The sequence below is a fragment of the Polyodon spathula genome, chromosome 8, assembly GCF_017654505.1.
Source record: "Polyodon spathula isolate WHYD16114869_AA chromosome 8, ASM1765450v1, whole genome shotgun sequence".
In the NCBI taxonomy this organism is placed as follows: domain Eukaryota; kingdom Metazoa; phylum Chordata; class Actinopteri; order Acipenseriformes; family Polyodontidae; genus Polyodon; species Polyodon spathula.
The window spans coordinates 12,900,948-12,923,043 of NC_054541.1; the positions used below are offsets into that span (position 1 = coordinate 12,900,948).

The following is a 22,096-nucleotide window of genomic DNA, read 5'->3' on the forward strand; positions in this document are numbered from 1 at the left end:
CATGCCTGTCTAATTGAATGATTTCCCCCTCTATCTGTCAATCTGGGGATGTGGTCTTCGTGTAGGTTTGCGTGCAGTTTGCTTTCTCCAGTGTTCACATGCATGGGGAGTGTTTCAGAGCCTTCTCTGTCCATGTGTGGTTGATGCTGTGTTGGTGTTGAAAGGGCAGGTACCTGCTCATTTCGAAGACTCGTAATTTTGGACTAGCTAATTTTTTACTGTAGAGACTAGACTAGTGCTGCTCTCTTGCTTTCTGAGCTTTCCCGTGATTTCCTTTTGCTGCACATTAGTCTGTAGCAGGCATCACTTGGTGGCAGGACTAAATACTGCCGATCTGTGTGTAGACGTCGCTTTTTTATAAGGTTAATTCTTGCATATAAAATATTACACTGTTGCATTCTTTTAGTTCAGTATTTCAGTCAGCTCCAGCACAGGTAGCAGGGCAATATGCAGTAGTACGTACAGGGATTTCGAACTTGGAGGTGTCTACTGAAAGGGAGAGCCTTGTGTTTGTGTATATATAGTTATGCCTCCTCACACAAGGTAGGTTTTAAATGTGATCACTAATTAATACCTCTACGGTAGCATGGTCATGTAAAGGAGTGTGATAGTCAACAATGTAATAAAATGATTTAGTTTATTGCATTTTGTGCAGACAGATCTATAAAATGGTACAGGAAAGCTAGAAGCAATTGATACAGAAGCGTTTGACATGAACAATAACCCCCCCTCTTTTTTTTTTTTTTAATTAAATATATCAATCAACACAGAATAGAGAATAACATTCTTTTTAATATTCAACTCACACCAACACATCAGCTAGAACTTTTTTTTTTTTTTACTATACTTTTATTTATAGATTTCCCCATTCCCACCCGTGCCCCCTTTCCCATTTACATATTGCACACTAAGAACTGAAACCACAAAGAAACACTACAGGTCTACTGAAATACTGCACCTAAGAAGGTAGAGCAGAAAACAACCCACTCTGATTTTTAAAAATGTAATACGTCCAAGTCTCATGGTTATCTTCAGATAATTTCTTTGCTCTAAATGAGACCCTACTGTTAAAACATTTGTACAAAATGTGTATTACACACCTCCTGTGATTAAAACACAAAACAAGCAGTTGGAAATCTGTCTCCGGCATATCTGGAGAAGACAGTCTTGGCTCTCACTCGGGGTTGTGGTTGGCCGTACGGAATGGGAGAGGGTTCCAGGACATTCTGGAAATTGTCCAGAGTGAGTTGATGTGACTCCTAAGCTAAACTCCCTCATTTAATGGTCAAGTGAAATTATTTATATAGATATAGTAACTGAACACAACTAAAATAATGTATTACATAAAAAATAAGTGGGGCAGAAAGCACAGGTCCTGCACCTCCCTCTCACTGTGCATGCACACAAACGACCAGTCGCAGTTTGGTCTATTAGTTAAAAATGCATGCACATGCTAGCAGGCTGCGACTTGACACTGATCTTGATAAAAGCAGTACTTTTATTCATACTGAAGATAAGATACACTGTTGGCTGAGTGACTCTGCGTCTACAATACATTAGAAGGGGAGGGGGATATGTAATTATATACGGTATTCGCTCTATTTTTAAAACATTTTATTCTTTGGCATGAAGGAGTTTAACTTAAGACATTTCCTCTAGTTGGCAGACTCACCTCTGAATGAGAACGACGGGGTACAGATTGGGTTGTGATTCTTGTTGTGGAGTGTTGCACTCATTTTGTCCATTTTTTTATTTGGAATGTGTTGATTTGGAGAAATCAGTGCTGTTTCGGTGGATGTCCTAAGAGAATTGGTGTGACCCCCTTGTGTTTGTAGCTTGTCTGTCAGGAGGGCAGGAATATACCATCCTCACCCCATCTCTCCCATCCTGTGCTTTCCAAACCCCTGATAAGTTTGTATACAGACTAGCTATACAACTCCAACCAAAGGAAACAAAACGGAAACAATCAAATACTGTATGTAGATAAACACACTTCAGAAAGAATTACTACCTCTGTAGGACATTTGCATGCGTTTAAGACAAAACAAGCTGGCCTGCAGCTCTGCTAAAACTGTTAAAGGAACTTTCGCCTTCCCCACACCCCGTACAGTTTGGAAGCTGAAAACTAAACCCAGAACAAATGAATGAGAAAGTGTCTGCACTGGACCAGAGTCCCCCACTCCCGAGAGCAAGGAAGTCTGCATTGAATTTGACTCTGATGTGACCCTTAACTGGGGCTGGTAGAAGAACCATGCCAGATGCAGGAGAGGACTTGTGTAATTCAATAGTGAAAAGAGAAATATTGATGCATTGTCAGCCCTTTTTCTTATTTATTTTATTGTTTTGCAGTTTTATATGCAAGTTGGCAGTCCTAAATAAGGAATAAGGCAAAGAGAACTTGATATTCCAAGAAACGCCTCTGTGCTGCAATTGTTACACAGTGTGATTTGATTTTCAAGCAATGCCCATCTGCTTGGTATAGCATAAAGGGTCAATCTTATCCTAGGACAGGACTGAAGTCTGCACATTAAGATTGTATTATTGATGCAGCAATTCCATTTGTTCAAAATCTCTGGAAACAGAAATCCGGTCGTGAATGACAGTATCCCGTGAACAATACCTGGCTGTGGTTTTTGCAGTTTTAGCAGAGTGCATCCCAGCTTTGGAAGCTCTCAGTTGTCTTTTATCAAATACTCAGAATGATCTCACACGTACGTATACAGTACTGGGGTGGTAAGGAGGGAGGGAGAGAAGCACGTGATTACTAATGCGTCTCCTTCACTGAAAGATGAAACGGTGCAGCAGGGGTTACTCCAATGTTCTGAGAATGCCAGCAGGTTTCCTCTGATTGGAGAACTGAGTGGGGTTGGAGCTAAATATCCTGGAAGGGGGTGTGTCCTAAATTACAACTGAAAAATAGTTCCAGTGTGTGTGTGTGTGTATATATATATATATATATATATATATATATATATATATATATATATATATTCTAATAACCAAGATTTAAATATTGCACATTTTTTCTAGATCGGTCTGATCTAAACTTACACAATTGTTAATTTACTCCCAAACCCATATCTGTAGGGCAAAGTAGTTTTAACTGAATAATAAACTTGCTTGACATCCGAAACCCTGCATACACACAGGTGACGTAAGTGTGTCTAAAGATTCTGATGCACCTACACACTACCGCCATCTATTGGCTGAAATAATCATTGCACCTCTCGCAGGCTACGGCGAGCCGCACACACACTTCCGCGCCCGGTCTCGCAGTCAAGACACATCTTAGCCGGGAGACAGCAATTCCCAGGCACCGACGTGTCAATACAGACTGCTTAAAACAAACAACGCTGTCAACTGATGCTTTAAATATGCATTTGAAGAAAAGTTTGAACACTTTGCATTTGTAACAGGGCGGCGGCTGGGTGCGAACCGGTGGCCCTGTGCACCTCATCTTCCCGACGGGAGAGAATCCGTAATGGCACTGCACGTCTCTGGTAACTGCAGAGCTAATTCATTACCAGCGACAGCTTATAAAACACTGTACAGGGACACCCATCCAGACAAGGAGAAGTCCAGGGCAATCCGTAAAATCTGATAGGGTTATCTCTCTCTCTCTCTCTGGGTTAGACAGGGGTGGCAATGGTCCAATCAGCACACCACAGGCTTCTCTGTCTAACAGGTATTTCTTGCTGCTCATCAGCAATATTGAACTTAAACATGATTGCTTGGCTGGCTTCAGCTACTGATTGAATGTATTAGATTGTAAATCATTAGCAATAGATGGTGGAAGGGAGTTATCTGCACCTGTGTGTGTGTGTGTATGTGTGTGAAGTCTCTGCACCTCTGTGTGTGTGAGAGTGTGAATTCTTTGCACCTGTGTGTGTGTGTGAGAGCATTCTCTGCACCTCTGTGTGTGTACTAGCTTCCCCAGTCTGCCCTCTGTACTTGTAGCTGATATGTATATATGTCAACTTTTTTTTTTCTTTTTTGTATACAGTATAAATTAACTATATAGATTAGCAGCATTCTCGACTTGTACAGATTGATAAATGCTCAATTGGTCACTTTAGCAACAACATTAGTTGCAGGTATACTCAAGAAAAACAGAAATGAGAAATCGTCTTGACAACGCTATACACTACCTTTTTAAAATTTAAATATCTAGATATAATGAATATTCTTTTATCTTATATTAGCTATAAAGTGACCAAGGCGCAGTTTCCCTCGGAGAGAGTATCATCTCGACCGAAAATCCCCACATTAAAAACTGTTATCCCAGACTTTTGAAATGAAACCATTCATTATAGTTAAAAACAAATCTACTTCTATGAAACAGGTCTGTGCATAAAAATAAATACCTAACTCGATCCATGCATGAACTCACAGCTTGAAAACTGAGTACTTCTGCAAAACATAGTCTATGTGACAGACTGTAGGTCTGCGGTTTCTGTTAAATAATATAATAATCAAACAAGATACCCTTGGCAGCCCCCTGAGCCAGGCCTGCGGGGATCCTCTGTCCAGGAGCAGCAGCTGATTGGTCACAAAACTATTTCATCTATATAATGATGCACTGAAATGTATAAACTATTTACAGAGTCCCCATTCCAGCGACGGGAGTGCACTCACCAGCCACACAGTCACTCCTTGACTCTCAACTCCACTGATTCAAACGGGTTATATGTGAACCTCTCTCTGTCTCCCCCGCGGGCCGCTGACTGGGTGATATAATGGAGCGCGGCGGGAGGCCCCTGGTCTGCGCCTTTGTTCCCTTGAGCAGATAACAGCCCGCTATCTAAACAAGCTCGCAAAATTAAAAGAAAGACGACATTGTCTGATCTGAGCAATTCAACCCCAACGAGATTTCAAAGATGATTGTCAATGACTTGACTCGTCCATCTCATTGTGGGCTCCTCTGTGTGTCTGAAGCATGTAGCTTTCTCTGAAGCACAATTAGGGGAGCCACAGAGCTCTCACACAGCCCCCACTAGAGGGAGCAACCAGCCTTCTGCTACAAGAGCTGAAGCTTAACCTCAAATTACAAGGATCCCGCTGGAAGCAAAAATAATCTGTAGAAATGCAACCTGCTTTTTTGTTTTTTGCTAGGAATCAAGCATGTCTGTATCCAGCCCCCTGGAGGCTGTGGCTCTGGTCAATTGAATCATCGGAATTTCTATTAGTTCTCTTGCAACCCTTCAAGGCTAGAATATTGGATTGTCAGAGACATACAGTTGTCTTAATTCATGCATTCTTACTGAGCTCCCTGACCTCTGCAGAGGTGCTGCTCTGGTCTGGTGGTGGACTGTGGAGCTGAGGGTCCACCAGGGCATTTTACAACTCTGTTAAAATCACAGCTGCAATACAAACACATGGATTAATTTTTTTCCCCCTTGGAAAAATAATTTGGAAAACAAGAAATTTGAATCAAATCAAGAAATATAATAATCTTGGTCAGGATTCGCTTTTTGTTTTTTATTTTTTGTTGCGTTTTTTTCTAATTTAAATTGGGATTTGCCCTTTCCAAAAAAATTAAATAATCTAATATGTAATATATTTTTGTGTTGCTTTTGGTTTGCCAATGCATGTCCAACATCTTTGTATTTGTATATACAACACAGCAATAATTAATATTGGATCAGTCACAGTATATTGATTCGTTTGACTTTACAAAGTCAAATATATATATATATATATATATATATATATATATATATATATATATATATGTATATATATATATATGTATGTGTGTGTATATATATATATATATATATATATATATATATATATATATATATATATATATGTTATATATATATGTATATGTGTATATATATATATATATATATATATAAGGGACGCTATACATACAATGGCGCTTTGTGTGCATGTGAAATATATTTACCAATATATTTTAATATATGTCATATACTTTGTAATATATTTTCAAATATTGACATTGTTTTATACATGTTATACATTATATTTGATATAAATATAGATATATAAATATAAATTTGATATAAATATATGAATCCATATATTTCACTTTTTTCAATATATTGCACCCTGTTTTGTTACTGTGTGTAAGTGTGAAAGCTGCTCTGCTGTGTGTGTGTGTCTGAGTGGTGTGCAGGGCGGGGCGGGGGCCGTGGGTTATCATCAAATACTAGAGCCAAGTAAATTGAGAAAGAAAAGTCACTGATTCTTGAAGCTGGCATTTGGGATTTGGAATTTGGAAAGATAACGCAGATAACCACAGATTTCCAAACCCCTGATCCCAGGAACAGGACTTGTGTATTTGTGAGTTTCTCAATGTGTCTCTCGGGGGCCCTGAGGCTTGGTGGTGTTGTTATATCTTGGCGGCAGAACAGTCAGTGTGAAGCAGACCTACACAATCACACTGTCACATTGTCACACTGTCACTATGTCATGCTGTTACTCTGTCACACTGATACAATGTCACACTGTCACGCTGTCACGCTGCCTGTCATTGCATCACTTTGTGCCTACGGTGTCCATTCACCCGTCACAGTAAACAAGTTATTTTCTTCGGTCTTTGATTAGCTTTCAGTCTTGGTGAGCTCACACCCTCCCCTCTGCATTCTCTTCTTCTCTCCATCCTCGGACACATTCCCTTCTTCCTGTCATCTTTAAAACCACTTTACAAAAAGTTCCTCCCTACCCCTCCGCCCCAAAAATAGATCTCTGTTCCCAGCAGCCAGATGGGAAGTGTGTTTGGAACAGTAAACATGAATGCAGGGAATGCTGGGAATGCTGGGTACGAAAAGTGACTGCCCCCAAACTTCAACATGAGCATGCTCAGAATGAAAGGGCTCTTTGGACTTGACACTGCGTGAGGAATGTGGAAACACCTGGTACCGGCGTGAAACTGGTGCCCTGGCTCTTCTTCTAAAAGAAAAGAGCAACCGGCAACGCATCTAACCAGATAGCAGGACCTCTTACTGCTCTGCAGAGAGTGGAGCCCCTTCCAGCGCTGGATGTGTGGAAGGAAGGTGGGGTTGGCATCTGTTTAGCAAAATAAAATCATCATCATAACTGTTTCACGCCTGTACTAAATGTGAATAATTAAAATACGTCAGCCCACCAGGGTGCGTTGTGCGCAAAAGGAAAGAAAGGAGAACAGCAAGAAATTACAGTGGGAGTGATAGGGAGTGTGCTGGGGTCCCCTCTGAGGCTGGCTGGGGTGATGCTGGGTTCAGTCACTGAAGGAAGGGGCTGGAGGTCGGGCTGGCCGGGAGGGATGGTGGGTTCAGTCACTGAAGAAAGGGGCTGGAGGTTAGGCTGGCCGGGGTGATGCTGGGTTCAGTCACTGAAGAAAGGGTCTGGAGGTCGGGCTGGCCGGGGTGATGCTGGGTTCAGTCACTGATGGAAGGGGCTGGAGGTCGGGCTGGCCGGGGGGATGGTGGGTTCAGTCACTGAAAGAAGGGGCTGGCCGGGGGGGGATGCTGGGTTCAGTCACTGAAGAAAGGGTCTGGAGGTTGGGCTGGCCGGGGTGATGCTGGGTTCAGTCACTGATGGAAGGGGCTGGCTGGGGGGTAATGGTGGGTTCAGTCACTGAAAGAAGGGGCTGGCCGGGGGGGGATGGTGGGTTCAGTCACTGAAAGAAGGGGCTGGCCGGGGGGGGATGGTGGGTTCAGTCACTGAAAGAAGGGGCTGGCCGGGGGGGGATGGTGGGTTCAGTCACTGAAGGAAGGGGCTGGAGTTCGGGCTGGCCGGGGGGGGATGGTGGGTTCAGTCACTGATGGAAGGGGCTGGAGTTCGGGCTGGCCGGGGGGGGATGGTGGGTTCAGTCACTGATGGAAGGGGCTGGAGTTCGGGCTGGCTAGGGTAATGGTGGGTTCAGTCACTGAAAGAAGGGGCTGGCTGGGGTGGTGGTGGGTTCAGTCACTGAAGGAAGGGGCTGGAGTTCGGGCTGGCTGGGGGGTAATGGTGGGTTCAGTCACTGAAAGAAGGGGCTGGCTGGGGTGGTGGTGGGTTCAGTCACTGAAGGAAGGGGCTGGAGTTTGGGCTGGCTGGGGGGTAATGGTGGGTTCAGTCACTGAAAGAAGGGGCTGGCTGGGGTGGTGGTGGGTTCAGTCACTGAAGGAAGGGGCTGGAGTTCAGGCTGGCTGGGGGGTAATGGTGGGTTCAGTCACTGAAAGAAGGGGCTGGCCGGGGGGGGATGGTGGGTTCAGTCACTGAAGGAAGGGGCTGGAGTTCGGGCTGGCCGGGGTAATGGTGGGTTCAGTCACTGAAAGAAGGGGCTGGCTGGGGTAATGGTGGGTTCAGTCACTGAAAGAAGGGGCTGGCTGGGGTGGTGGTGGGTTCAGTCACTGATGGAAGGGGCTGGAGTTCGGGCTGGCCGGGGGGGGATGGTGGGTTCAGTCACTGATGGAAGGGGCTGGAGTTCGGGCTGGCTGGGGTAATGGTGGGTTCAGTCACTGAAAGAAGGGGCTGGCTGGGGTAATGGTGGGTTCAGTCACTGAAAGAAGGGGCTGGCTGGGGTGGTGGTGGGTTCAGTCACTGATGGAAGGGGCTGGAGTTCGGGCTGGCCGGGGGGGGATGGTGGGTTCAGTCACTGAAAGAAGGGGCTGGCCGGGGGGGGATGGTGGGTTCAGTCACTGAAGGAAGGGGCTGGAGGTCGGGCTGGCCGGGGTGATGCTGGGTTCAGTCACTGAAAGAAGGGGCTGGCCGGGGGGGGATGGTGGGTTCAGTCACTGAAAGAAGGGGCTGGCTGGGGTGATGGTGGGTTCAGTCACTGAAGGAAGGGGCTCGGGCTGGGGGGGGATGGTGGGTTCAGTCACTGAAGGAAGGGGCTGGAGTTCGGGCTGGCCGGGGGGGGATGGTGGGTTCAGTCACTGAAAGAAGGGGCTGGCTGGGGTGGTGGTGGGTTCAGTCACTGAAGGAAGGGGCTGGAGTTCGGGCTGGCCGGGGGGGGATGGTGGGTTCAGTCACTGAAGGAAGGGGCTGGAGTTCGGGCTGGCTGGGGTAATGGTGGGTTCAGTCACTGAAAGAAGGGGCTGGCTGGGGTGGTGGTGGGTTCAGTCACTGAAGGAAGGGGCTGGAGGTCGAGTTGGGTTCTCAGGAGTAGATGGTGATGACCTCTCTGCCTCCGCCACGCACCAGCAGCACCCGGTTCAGCCCTTCAGTCAGCACTTCCAGGAACTCCATGTCTGATTGAGGGAGTGTTAAGAGACATGCTGACCAGTCATAACAACAGCACTGTCTTACAGCCAGATAGCTTACTTTCTGACTAAGATGCCCTTCTAAAACTTTCAATAGCTATTGCATTGTAAAGGTAACACAGACCGTCTGTTCAATTGATCCAAACAATGCTGTGATAATTAAGGTAGGGTTTCGTTCTGGTGGTCTGCCATTCAGGTCAATCTTTGCAATTCCCCCCCCAGTTGCTCGAATGGTAACTGTCCCAGCGCTGGGATTGGCAGTGCAGTGGGTTTGGGCTCCAGCAAAAGGATACAGTTCTCATCCCCCTTCCTGTTCTTGGGCGGACCCGGCATGTTGAGCAGGACCAGCTTCGCATCCTGGGACTTCCTTGTGATGACCTCGTTCAGCTTCAATGCCGTATGCATTCGCCGCACATTCGACTGGTTCCTGTTGGGGCGAGAGGGGGAGGGTGGTAAGGAGGGGAAGAGGAGGGGGAGGAGAGGGGGTGGAGATGAGGAAGAGGAAAATGAAAGATGTTTTTAGCTGTTATTAGAGCTACACAGTATTTCTTGGCATTATCAGTGTCAAGGGTACTTACAAGTTTTCCCATTCACTGCAGCAAAGAGAGCGAGGACAAAGAGGGAAACAAAAATGGTCCAGTTAGTTCAATGGGTTTAAAGCTGTCTAGAAAGCATTATTCGCTCTGCACAGTAAGCATGTTCGATAATCTTGCTTGTAACCAACAAACATGTGCAGCCACTGAGTCTCTCCTTGAAGAAAATGAACGGGCTCCTCTTTAATTTGTTCTGCTTGTGCATGCCTTCTTATTACTTAAACTACAAAAGCAGTGCTGATTACATTCCCAATGACCCCAAGCACCTGCCAGGAGTCATGTAAATACACCTGGTGTCTGGTGTTAGGATCCTGTGTGTGTGTGTGTGTGTGTGTTTGGGCACCCCCCCCCCCGACAGCCCCCACACTTTGACAACAACTCATTTAATGTACGTCAAAAAGCAATGAAGGATCCTACTAATGAAATCCTGCATTAAACAGTGTTGTGCCATGTGCCCCACACGCCCTGAACTGCCTACCATGCCCCACCCCGCCCCACCCGTCACACTTACGGCTTCATGTTGAATATGTCTTTGATGCCCTCAGGGGTGCTCGGCCCCTTGCTCTTGCCTGGGTCTCCGGTGAATTTCTCGGTCCACGTCAGCTGCACCTTAGAGCTGGGAGTCTGCACCTCCTCCACGGGGGACTGGGGGCTGGTCGGGGTGGGCGTGGCATTCTGGTCATGGATCAGCTGAACCTGCGAGGGGCAGGAGAGAGCAACACTCTGAGAGAGCGGGGGAGAGCGAGAGCGAGGGAGAGAGAGACAGGCACAGTTAGACACACAGCGAGAGAGAGAGCGGCAGGGTCTGCAGACAGTGAGGAAGTCCCCAAACACCCTTATTGGAAAGCTGACAGCGAGTGGGACAGTGTGACGGTAGGAGTGTGACTGTGAGATGAGCATGGGGGGGGGGGTAGCTGCAGCACTTCTCTTCATTACAGCAATCCCAGATTGCATCTCACTCAGGTTTGTTTTTTAATGGAATGTACTGTATAAAAAATATGTTGAATGAAATGAACAGACTGATTAAGTGGGATGGAGGGAGAGTGGGAGGAAGGAAAACAGATGCGGGGAGGGATGTCGAGGGGAAAGGGATAGGTGAAGAGGATTAGGGAGGGAAAGAGGAATGGAGATGGTTACAGAGAAAGGAGAGAGGGGAGAGGAGGGAAGGGAGATGGCAGGGTGGGACAGTGCTCGTATCTCTTCCTCAGAGAGAGGAGAGTGGAGAGAGGGGAGAGAGGAGGGCAGGGTGGGACAATGCTCGTACCTCCTCCTCAGGTTTCTCCTCCTTGCTGCCCCCTGGCTGCTCCTCCTGCACACTCAGATGCATGCGAGGGTTTGAGGGGTTCTTGCGCCGGATCGATCCACGGGACTCATCTGTGATGCTCTGGATCTGCACAGAGAGGGGACAGGGAACAAGCATCACACAACAATAAAACAATGTGGCCACTGGATGTTTAAGTTGAATTCCCATAGAAATGTCAGACTTTAAAAAGTCACTTTAGATCATTTATAATTAGTTTGCTGGGTGCAGTGCCCCAGTCTGTGTGTGTGTCTGTGCTGGGTGCAGTGCCCCAGTCTGTGGGTGTGTGTGTGTGTGTGTCTGTGCTGGGTGCAGTGCCCCAGTCTGTGGGTGTGTGTGTGTGTGTGTCTGTGCTGGGTGCAGTGCCCCAGTCTGTGGGTGTGTGTGTGCCGGGTGCAGTACCCCAGTCTGTGGGTGGGTGTCTGTGCTGGGTGCAGTGCCCCAGTCTGTGGGTGTGTGTGTGCCGGGTGCAGTACCTCTCTCTCACGCTCAGTCTTGGTGAGCTGCATCTGCTTGAGGATCTGTGAGCGCTGCTCCATCACCAGGGTCTTCTCGTAGGTGTATGCAGAGATGTCACTGTCTTGCTGCCAGGGAAACAGAGTTACAGGGAGATCACTGCACACAGCAGAGTGTTCAGAAATACAAAACAGACCACACTGAACACATTCCTAAGACACAGCTCCATACTGAACACATGCATTCTGCTATTCTTCCACTCTGGCTCAGAGATCACTTGCATGATTCAAGAACATTAAGCTACATCATAAAAAACAATCTAATATAAGGTTTGTGGTGTTTGTCATTCATTCTGTGCCGAGCTCCATTCCTGCACCACAATACCCAGCCACTCAGCCCTGGCCCTCCCTGGCTTAAACGGTGTGGACCGTAGTGCACCTCCCTGCCCTGCCTCACTCAGCTCGGCTCGGCACGACTCTACTCACCACCTCCACCACCTCCACTTCAGCGCTGATGCGCAGGTGGTACAGAAAGGTGGTCAGGTCTTTCTTCATCTGGATGCTGTTGTCGTCCATCTGGGCCACGGTGAAGATACGCATCTTACACTTCCTCCACACCTGTCAACACACACAGAACTGTCAACGCACTGGTACCGGGGGCACGCAGACAGACAGAGAGTCACACAGTCAGAGAGACAGGCAGACAGACAGACAGTGTGCACCTTGTGCTGGCGCAGCAGGAAGGGCAGCAGCATCAGCATGCCCCCGTCGTGCACGATCCACCACACGTCGATGTTGCCCTCCGTGAAGCGCTCCTGGTTGGAGGGGTACGCAGAGATGTTCATGGGCACCAGCAGGGCCAGGTGAGCGGCTGTGGTCTCCCGTACCAGCTCTGTGGAGCAACATAGGGTCACAATACTGTACCAGCTCTGTGGAGCAACACAGGGTCACAATACTGTACCAGCTCTGTGGAGCAACACAGGGTCACAATACTGTACCAGCTCTGTGGAGCAACACAGGGTCACAATACTGTACCAGCTCTGTGCCAACACAGGGTCACAATACTGTACCAGCTCTGTGCCAACACAGGGTCACAATACTGTACCAGCTCTGTGGCGCAACACAGGGTCACAATACTGTACCAGCTCTGTGCCAACACAGGGTCACAATACTGTACCAGCTCTGTGCCAACACAGGGTCACAATACTGTACCAGCTCTGTGGAGCAACACAGGGTCACAATACTGTACCAGCTCTGTGCCAACACAGGGTCACAATACTGTACCAGCTCTGTGCCAACACAGGGTCACAATACTGTACCAGCTCTGTGCCAACACAGGGTCACAATACTGTACCAGCTCTGTGCCAACACAGGATCACAATACTGTACCAGCTCTGTGGAGCAACACAGGGTCACAATACTGTACCAGCTCTGTGCCAACACAGGGTCACAATACTGTACCAGCTCTGTGGAGCAACACAGGGTCACAATACTGTACCAGCTCTGTGTCAACACAGGGTCACAATACCGTACCAGCTCTGTAGAGCAACACACAGTCAACTCTACTACTCCCTTAAAAAAGTTTATCTTAGTAAATATACAGCAAAGTGTAACAAAGCTTTGTGAAAGCATGGTAAGGCACAGGTAAGAATTGTAAAGCTTCTAGGGGTACGGTAAAGTATATCAAACAAACCTGGCACACAAGGTTAAACTATGGGAAATGCAACTATGAGAAAAAGCACAGGGGGTACAATGCAAACATCCAGCAGCACAGAGTCACAATGCTCCACTCGGCTGTAATTCATCACTGATTGTTGTAAGTGACTGAGCGTTGGGCTGTGTTACAGTCGAAGTCCTGGCTCTCACCGATGAAGTTCCTCCAGGTGCTGTGGTCCTCTGCCTGCTTCCAGTTGCATGGCCAGCTCACCAGCACGGTGTTGTGCTGCAGCCCCCCAAGCCCCCCCGCCTGGATCAGATGGGACGTCCCGTCACGCATGTTAGAGGAGATCACCACCTGGCAGAAGCCCTTCACCTTCTCCGTCTCCATCATCCGACGCAAAGACTGCAGAGAGGGAGAGAGGGAGAGAGGGAGGGAGAGAGGGAGAGTGGGAGGGGGGAGAGAGGGAGAGAGGTGAGACAGAGGAGGGCAAGAGAGGGAGAAATGGAGGGAGAGAGGGAGGACCATATCCACTTTGGTCACAAATATTTTATTACATTTTTTGAAAATTTAAAACAGTTTGTGTGAACTCTAAGGACATATATGCATTATAAAAATAGATACATAGATAGGAAACTTAACAACTGTGCACACAGTGACTGAAGGGGATGTAACCGGTACAGTAACAGCCTCTCTTTCACAGCTCAGGCAGTCCTGAGGGACCTCTGGACACCTGTCTGCTCTCACCTGCTCGGCGCGCTGCGCCTGAGGGTGGTTGTTCAGGTAAGTGCCCTCCAGCGCTGCGCCCACGATGGTCAGGCCCTTGCCAGCCTTCAGCTGGTTGGTGAGGGACAGCAGCTGGGGGTTTTCCACATTCTGATCCTGATCCACACTGACCACGACCAGGATCTGAGGCCTGAGAGAGAGCTCGAGAGATCAGAGTTAATGAGACCAGAGAGAGAGAGAGCACATAGAGAAAGAGAGTTTGTGTCAGTGCGTGCAGTAGTGTGCTGCGCTGCGCTGAGCTGGACTCGGCAGGACTCACCTCCAGTTCTTGGTATGTGGGGGTCCCTCCTCCAGTCTCAGCAGAGCGAAGCGTGCAGCGCTAAGAGACAGGCCTCTGATCCCGTCTCCCCACTCCTTCTCAGCCCTGCGAGAGGCAAACCACAACCGGGTCAGAACCTAGCCACACCGGGTCAGAACACACCCAAGAAACAAGCCAGCACTGGAGCAGAACCACAGAAAGAAGAACCTGTCTTTGCCTTTGATTAACTGACTGCGAGGCCGGTCCTTTACACAGGCATGGCACATGGAGGTCAGAGGTCACTCACCCTTGGTACTCGATGTACTTGTAGATGCAGGTGGCGATCACCATGGCGACGAGGGCATAGTACCAGGAGCAGATGAACATGAGCGACAGACACAGACTCATACCGAGGAAAGAGAGGGCCCTGAAAGAGAGAGAGAGAGACAGAGAGGGGCCGTGGGAATCAACCTCAATGTTACCATATCACTGTCCTTTAATCTCACAGCCAGAGAAGAGCATGTTGATGATGTGGGTGGAGTCCATGGGTGCAGTCAGGGCAGGGTCAAGTAGGGTATGTAGATTCATGGACGGGGTCAGGTAGGGTATGTGGATTTATGGGCGGGGTCAGGTAGGGTATGTGGATTTATGGGCGGGGTCAGTGCTCCTCACCAGTGGTAGAATTTGAAGCGTGGTCTCCAGTTGGGAGTGCGCAGCAGGGTCTGTAAGGCACAGGCCAGGTTCACAAACATGTAGCACATCAGGAAGAACCTGCAGAGAGAGGAGGGAGAGAGAACAGTTACGGTGCACGCCCTGTTTGCACTGAGATGAACACAACACACATCATTTTAAGTTCGAAGTGATGAGAGCGCGGATGCTGACTCTGCCGAGCAGGGAGTACCTACATAGAGAGGATGGGGGCCACAGCGTCCAGCGAGGCGATGAGGATCCCGATCTCACAGATACAGGCTGTCAGCAGCAAAGCCCAGGTGGGCTCCCCATTCGCCTTGCCGTGGCCGAATACCTGTAAAGGAGAGCAGAGTGAGAACAGGGACACACACACACATTTGCACATGCACACTCACACACTGACACACACATACACACTGCTCGGTACAACACAGGCACACTCAGGTACTACATAGAATCTGCTCGACATCAGACAGCAGCAGAACTGAAACACTTGGAATGCAGAGGTAGCCTGTATCTCTATACCTAGAATAGATACTGTGTAAATATGAAATGGAAACTTTCACAATCAATTCTGAAAAGTTTTGGAAAATAAGGGTGATAAATGACCCTGCAGGGAGTCTCTCTCTCTCTCTTTCTCTCTCTCTCTCTCTCTCTCTCTCTCTCTCTCTCTCTCTCTCTCTCTCTCTCTCTCTCTCTCTCTCTCTCTCTCTCTCTCTCTCTCTCTCTCTCTCTCTCACCCCCTCATCCCTGCTCTCTCCACCCCAATCAGGCAGGATTACGGAGACCAGTGTTTCCCTGCCACTTTATGAGCCTCATAAATCAGAGCACGTGTCAGGGGCTGAGGGACAGCGCGCTGCCGGGACTCATAAATCAGAACGCGTGTCAGGGCTGGGGGACAGCGCGCTGCCAGGATTGGACCCATTACTTCTCATTCTCTCCGTTATCATGAGAAATGGGAATGAGTTCTTCCTGAGCTTTCCAAACAGACAGCCAGACCCTGTGGAAGGTGACAGACAGACAGACAGACCCTGTGGAAGGTGACAGACAGACTGACCCTGAGGAAGGTGACAGACAGACAGACAGACCCTGTGGAAGGAGACAGACAGACAGACTGACCCCGAGGAAGGTGACAGACAGACAGACAGACAGACAGACAGACAGACTGACATGGGGAAGGTGACAGACAGACAGACAGACAGACCCTGTGGAAGGTGACAGACAGACAGACAGACTGACCCCGAGGAAGGTGACAGACAGACAGACAGACAGACAGACTGACCATGAGGAAGGTGACAGACAGACTGACCATGAGGAAGATGACAGACAGACAGACTGACCCTGAGGAAGGGCACAATGCCGTCGCGGGCAATGGCCTGGAGGAGGCGTGGCGCTCCCGTCAGGCTCTGCAGCCCCGCCCCGCAGGTGGAGAAGAAGGAGCCCACCACAATGACCCAGGGGGACGGCCAGGCCAGCGTCCCGATCACCAGGTTCCCGTTGACTGCCTCGCCGAACCTGAGCAGGGAGAGGAGGGTGCTTAGATCCACATGCACTGAATCACTTGTCTTATTGCATTACCACACTTGTTTTTGGCACAATTGTATTTTAGAACTAGCATTAAGTTCTCACTTACTTGTCCCTCAGCACCACCCCCTCGATGCAGGCTCCAAACAGGACAATACTGGACATGTCTGGAGGGGCAGTGAAGGAAAACAGGAAGAGAAACACCTCTCCACCCAGTGAAACCAGCGAATCAAAGCTGTGAGCTTGCTAGCGAGCATGCTGCCACGCTGCCGCGCTGTGGAAGGATACAGACGAAGGAGGTGGTGGCTATTGCCATGATGGTGCCGACAGGGATGGACTTCTGGGCATCGCGCAGGTCTCCTGATCGGTTCGACCCGGCCATGATACCTGGAACAGACACAGCTGCATTGTGTGTGTGTGTGTTCACGTGCAGTTCGAGACATGGCTGAACCTCTGTTTCATTCACCCCCTGTCGGTTCCACCGCACTGGTGCGTGCGCGCGCGCGCGTGTGTGTGTGTGTGTGTGTGTGTGTGGCAGTCCTGCATTGCACTCTATCAGAGACAGTGCTGCTGTCATGTGAGGACAGACTGACCTGTGACGGAGGGGAAGTAGATGCCCACGAGCAGGGTGAAGAAGCTGGTGATGTCACTCATGACGTAGCGCTTGGTCTTGCCCAAGGTCCCGTCTTCATTGGGCACGGACATCGCCCCCTCCTTCTCAATCACCACCCCCTTCTCCAAGTAGTTACTCCACAGGTTCTCTGAGAGCATAGGACAGAGAGAGAGAGAGAGAGAGAGAGAGAGAGAGAGAGAGAGAGAGAGAGAGAGAGAGAGAGAGAGAGAGAGAGAAAGTCTCTTATTCTTCATCTTGTGCAGTCTGGGCTGATGGCTGCTGTAAATTGATTCCCAATACAATAATAGACACCCTACACACAACCTATAAACTTACTATAAACTGCAAAAAAATTACATTGTCCTCAAGAACTACTGTTCTCACTATTAAATATAAAACAGTGTGTGTGTGTGTATGTGTGTGTGTGTGTGCGTGTGTGTATGTGCGTGCGTGTGTGTGTGTGTACATGCATGTGTGCGTGTGTGTGTGTGTGTGTACATGCGTGCGTGTGTGTGTGAGCCGGTATTAGTATCAATGTGCAGACAAAATTTGAGAAAATCTCCCCACAGAAATAGGATATCACCCCTTTATAAAGTACCTTTTTAAGAACTAAATATGACTGCAAAAAAAGTGCCAAAATATTGTTGTCGACTTTCACCATGTGTGGAGTTTTGTCTGACTGGAGTTAGAAATAGTAAACAAAATTATAGTGAGAGTCAATGAGAAGTCCCTAGAAATATAGGAATGCAAACGTGTGTACGTGTGCATGTGCGTGTGACTGTGTGTTTCACAATAGAAAACGAATTCTATGACAGAAATGAGCTTCTCAGATAAGGGGTAACCTCAGCTCTCCCGGTCTCTTATCAGTGTGCTGTCATGAGCTACCCAGACGAGCTAATCTGGAGGAGCGAGTGCAGAACCACGCAGGAGTCCCCGAGGAGTCACTCCCACTGCGCTGATAAGGGACTGGAGTGAGGGGCCAACTTACTGATCTCATCACATCTTCCAGCCTTTTCAATTTGTTATGTGGGGCGCTGCACGCACAACAGGAGGGATTCTGTGACGCTCGAAGCTTTGAAACCGAGTCAGCGGCTTTGCAGAAGTGTTCACTTCCATTTCCATACAGAGTGAAGTCATTGGGGGTGAGTAAAAACCTTGGAAGTATATATATATATATAATATATATAACATATATATATATATATATATATATATATATATATATATATATATATATATATATATAGATAGATAGATAGATAGATAGATAGATAGATAGATAGATAGACACACGGATATACTTAGAGACAGGCACACTCAGACAGACATACAGACACGGACACACTGGACCACACTCAGACAGACAGGCTCTCACTGGTGATGATGCCGCTGGCCACCCCAGGGATACCCTGCACCTCTGTCACGTTGTTGTTGGTGAAGTACTCGTCGCAGGTGGCGTTCAGCAAGGTGGAGTTGCAGAAGAGGCTCCACAGCTTGGTGGTGACTGTCTGGTTGCCCATCTCCACTACCTTGGCACACAGGTCGAACTCCTTGCGGATCAGAGTGCGGTTCCCCAGGATACAGATCCTGCAGCGCAGGGGAGAGCAGCCAGTGTTAGCCAGGCAGGAGCACAGCTCTTCAAAAGTACTCACAGACACTCTGAGACTGGGCTATTAACATTCAGCACGCAAGCTCTTTGTCCTTTTGTCAAAAAAATTGAAAAACACCCAACAAAACGGTGCAAATTGCACAATCTGGACAAATGGAAGAACTGTAAAAAAAAAAAGTTCTCTCCGGCTTTTGACATCTGGAATGTGTACAGTAATAACAGTATCTTTGTTCTACAGTAGGTAAGCCTCTTCAAACAAGCTAAGCGCTTTGCGGGGCTGTGCGCTTGGTGCTGTGCGCTTGGTGCTGTGCGCTTGGTGCTGTGCGGGGCTGTATGCTCGATGCCGTGCGGGGCCGTGCGCTTGGTGCTGTGCACCCGGCGCTGTGCGCCCGGCGCTGTGCGCCCGGCGCTGTGCAGGGCTGTGCGCCCGGCGCTGTGCGGGGTTGTGTGCTCGGTGCTGTGTGGGGCTGTGCGTTTGGTGCTGTGCGCCCGGCGCTGTGCGGGGCTGTGCGCACGGTGCTGTGCGAGGCTGTGCACTCGGTGCTGTACGGGGCTGTGCGTTTGGTGCTGTGCGGGGCTGTGCGCACGGTGCTGTGCGAGGCTGTGCGCTCAGTGCTGTGCGGGGCTGTACTCTGTGTGCTGGCTTGGGTACTCACGGGAAATCCGGGGGGTCGATGGCAGTCTTGATCACCCCTGCATAGATGGCGGCAATGGAGATGATGACGCAGGCCAGGAAGAGCAGCGCCAGCTTGTTGACATACTTGACTCCCACAAACACCACCGTCGCCATGCAGGACAGCACGCAGGTCCCATAGATACGCATGTTATTTAACATAGCCTCCTCCATCTCCGCCCCCTCCAGGCCGTCCAGCTTGAAAACAGCCGCCTGGGGCACGATGTAGGTCTGCGAGGGGGAGAGAGAGAGTTGGAGCATTCCCAGTCCACTGTGTGGGGCTGTGTGGAGCGAGTTTCTGATACTGCAATACATTACACTGATCCCTTCAAAATCACTCTTACAACACTCAGCCACCATGTGCACTCCATACAAACCCATTCACAGAAACTTACAGTATGTGGCCAGGGGGTGGCATTGCGTGATGTATTAAGCCATACCAAAGTGTTACCTCAAAAGCCTTTCGGTCACTCCTAACTAAGGCTGCCACCTCAAAATCTGTAAATGCCTTTGTTTATCTTATTAGTAATGAGTGTTTAAAAACTCCATTAACAATAAACTAACATTAAGCAGCTGCATCACTTATCCCTGATATATTTTTGTTTTACACTGCAATCGCATACTGACTCAATGGCAATCCAGTTATTAATCCACCTAGCTTTTTCTTCTCACAGACTGGCTGTAGATGTATGTACGTCCGTATGTCTGTCTGTCTGTAGCAGAGTCTCTGCTGCTCAATGCAAGTCCGTGTGTCTGTCTGTCTTTAGCGGAGTCTCTGCTGCTCAATGCAAGTCCGTGTGTCTGTCTGTCTTTAGCGGAGTCTCTGCTGCTCAATGCACGTCCGTGTGTCTGTCTGTCTTTAGCGGAGTCTCTGCTGCTCAATGCACGTCCGTGTGTCTGTCTGTCTTTAGCGGAGTCTCTGCTGCTCAATGCACGTCCGTGTGTCTGTCTGTCTTTAGCGGAGTCTCTGCTGCTCAATGCACGTCCGTGTGTCTGTCTGTCTTTAGCGGAGTCTCTGCTGCTCAATGCACGTCCGTGTGTCTGTCTGTCTGCTGCTTAGCGGAGTAGCGGAGTCTCTGCTGCTCAATGCACGTCCGTGTGTCTGTCTGTCTTTAGCGGAGTCTCTGCTGCTCAATGCACGTCCGTGTGTCTGTCTGTCTTTAGCGGAGTCTCTGCTGCTCAATGCACGTCCGTGTGTCTGTCTGTCTTTAGCGGAGTCTCTGCTGCTCAATGCACGTCCGTGTGTCTGTCTGTCTTTAGCGGAGTCTCTGCTGCTCAATGCACGTCCGTGTGTCTGTCTGTCTTTAGCGGAGTCTCTGCTGCTCAATGCACGTCTGTGTGTCTGTCTGTGTTTTTTGCATCGGCACCTGATTTCACGGCTCCAGTTCAAGTTCTCCTTGCTCTGTAATTATGGATTGTGAATTCACATTAATATTGATACTTTAATTAATGTCTGATGACTTCTGAGCGTGAAGTGTTTTCTGTGTGACTGTGAATCATTTACCATTTAAAAACAAAAAACAGCAAGTCGCGACTCAGACGCAGGAGTGCGATTTTATACATGCTTCACTTTTTTATTCCTCTGATAAGATTTGCTTTCAAATATCTACTGCCTGTAAACCCTGCTCTTACATACATATCTGAAATGAGCCACTTTCATGTGAGCTGATACAAGGCACACAATCTGCTACACTGTGCATGCAGACAGCCCTGTAGAAGGATTCACTGGGACAGGCTGTAATGAAGCGATACTGCTGATTGGATTAGCGAGCCCTGTGATAAAGATCTCTTCACCTGGGCAGCAGCCTGCATCCTGATCAGAGGGGTCTTTAAACAGCTACAAACACTATCTCCCATCTCTCTCTCTTTCTCACTCTGTCTGTCTAGACCAATATAAGCCACAACCTCGGTTATTCAATACCATGTCTGATTGCTTCAGAAGAGCTTCAGAAAGAAAAAATTAAAAACCAAACAACAAAAACAAGAAACTTTTTATTTTTATGTTGTATTGTTATTCCATCGTTAATAAAACAGAACAAAGTGCATCTTTGCCTGGTCCCGTCTCATCACCCAGCAGATCCCAGTGTTGCACTTTCTAATGCTGGATTTACATAATTATCCTTCTGAAAGTAGCGGGAGAGAGAAAGGGGATGAAGTGTTGGAAGACGGGGAGAATGTACAAGTATGAGAGGGAGAAGGAGGGATTGAGTGAGAGAGAGGGAGAGAAAGAGGGAGCAAGTGAGAGAGAACAATAAATAGATAGACACATACACGCGTGCCAACGCTCTTACCAGCAGGATCTCGATGGTACCCAGGATGTACATGGCTCCCGCGAAGGTGGTCCCCAGATAGAAGCAGAGTCCCACAGCGCCCCCAAACTCGGGCCCCAGCGAGCGCGATATCATGTAGTACGATCCACCAGCTGTCAGACACACAAACACAGGCACTGAGCGCAGGGGCACAGAATAACCTGGCACTGACCTGGTGGGGAATATCTGCAAGGACTCCTATTGAAACACCTGGCAGTGTTGGGAGCAGTGGTTAGTGACAGAGGAGCAGGGTCTCTAATAGAATTACAAGAGGAGAGCCGGACTAGAGGAGCAGGGTCTCTAATAGAATTACAAGAGCAGAGCCGGACTAGAGGAGCAGGGTCTCTAATAGAATTACAAGAGCAGAGCCGGACTAGAGGAGCAGGGTCTCTAATAGAATTACAAGAGCAGAGCCAGACTCCCAACACTCCTTCCACTTTCCATCTGGGATTTAT

At 48.6% G+C, this 22,096-nt stretch overlaps 1 protein-coding gene across 4 annotated transcripts in view; it reads right to left on the reverse strand.

The window, feature by feature from the left end:
- Positions 1–8,786: 8,786 nt before the first annotated feature.
- Positions 8,787–22,096, reverse strand: part of LOC121319438 (solute carrier family 12 member 5-like) — a 98,920-nt gene continuing 85,610 nt past the window's right edge. For 2 of the 4 annotated variants that reach the window (XM_041256876.1, XM_041256879.1), the window contains 21 exons: positions 21,624–21,754; positions 19,316–19,563; positions 18,426–18,637; positions 17,031–17,198; positions 16,726–16,824; positions 16,547–16,604; positions 16,254–16,428; positions 15,129–15,247; positions 14,896–14,994; positions 14,531–14,650; positions 14,245–14,349; positions 13,947–14,115; positions 13,409–13,604; positions 12,265–12,434; positions 12,029–12,160; positions 11,564–11,671; positions 11,052–11,177; positions 10,299–10,510; positions 9,773–9,787; positions 9,488–9,621; positions 8,787–9,182 (listed from right to left, as the gene is read on the reverse strand). In XM_041256876.1, the coding sequence (XP_041112810.1) occupies positions 9,091–9,182; positions 9,488–9,621; positions 9,773–9,787; positions 10,299–10,510; positions 11,052–11,177; positions 11,564–11,671; positions 12,029–12,160; positions 12,265–12,434; positions 13,409–13,604; positions 13,947–14,115; positions 14,245–14,349; positions 14,531–14,650; positions 14,896–14,994; positions 15,129–15,247; positions 16,254–16,428; positions 16,547–16,604; positions 16,726–16,824; positions 17,031–17,198; positions 18,426–18,637; positions 19,316–19,563; positions 21,624–21,754 (2,888 nt within the window). In that variant the 3' untranslated portion in view covers positions 8,787–9,090. The remainder of the gene's footprint in view (positions 9,183–9,487; positions 9,622–9,772; positions 9,788–10,298; positions 10,511–11,051; positions 11,178–11,563; positions 11,672–12,028; positions 12,161–12,264; positions 12,435–13,408; positions 13,605–13,946; positions 14,116–14,244; positions 14,350–14,530; positions 14,651–14,895; positions 14,995–15,128; positions 15,248–16,253; positions 16,429–16,546; positions 16,605–16,725; positions 16,825–17,030; positions 17,199–18,425; positions 18,638–19,315; positions 19,564–21,623; positions 21,755–22,096) is intronic. The other 2 variants (XM_041256878.1, XM_041256877.1) reach the window with 2 other exon arrangements.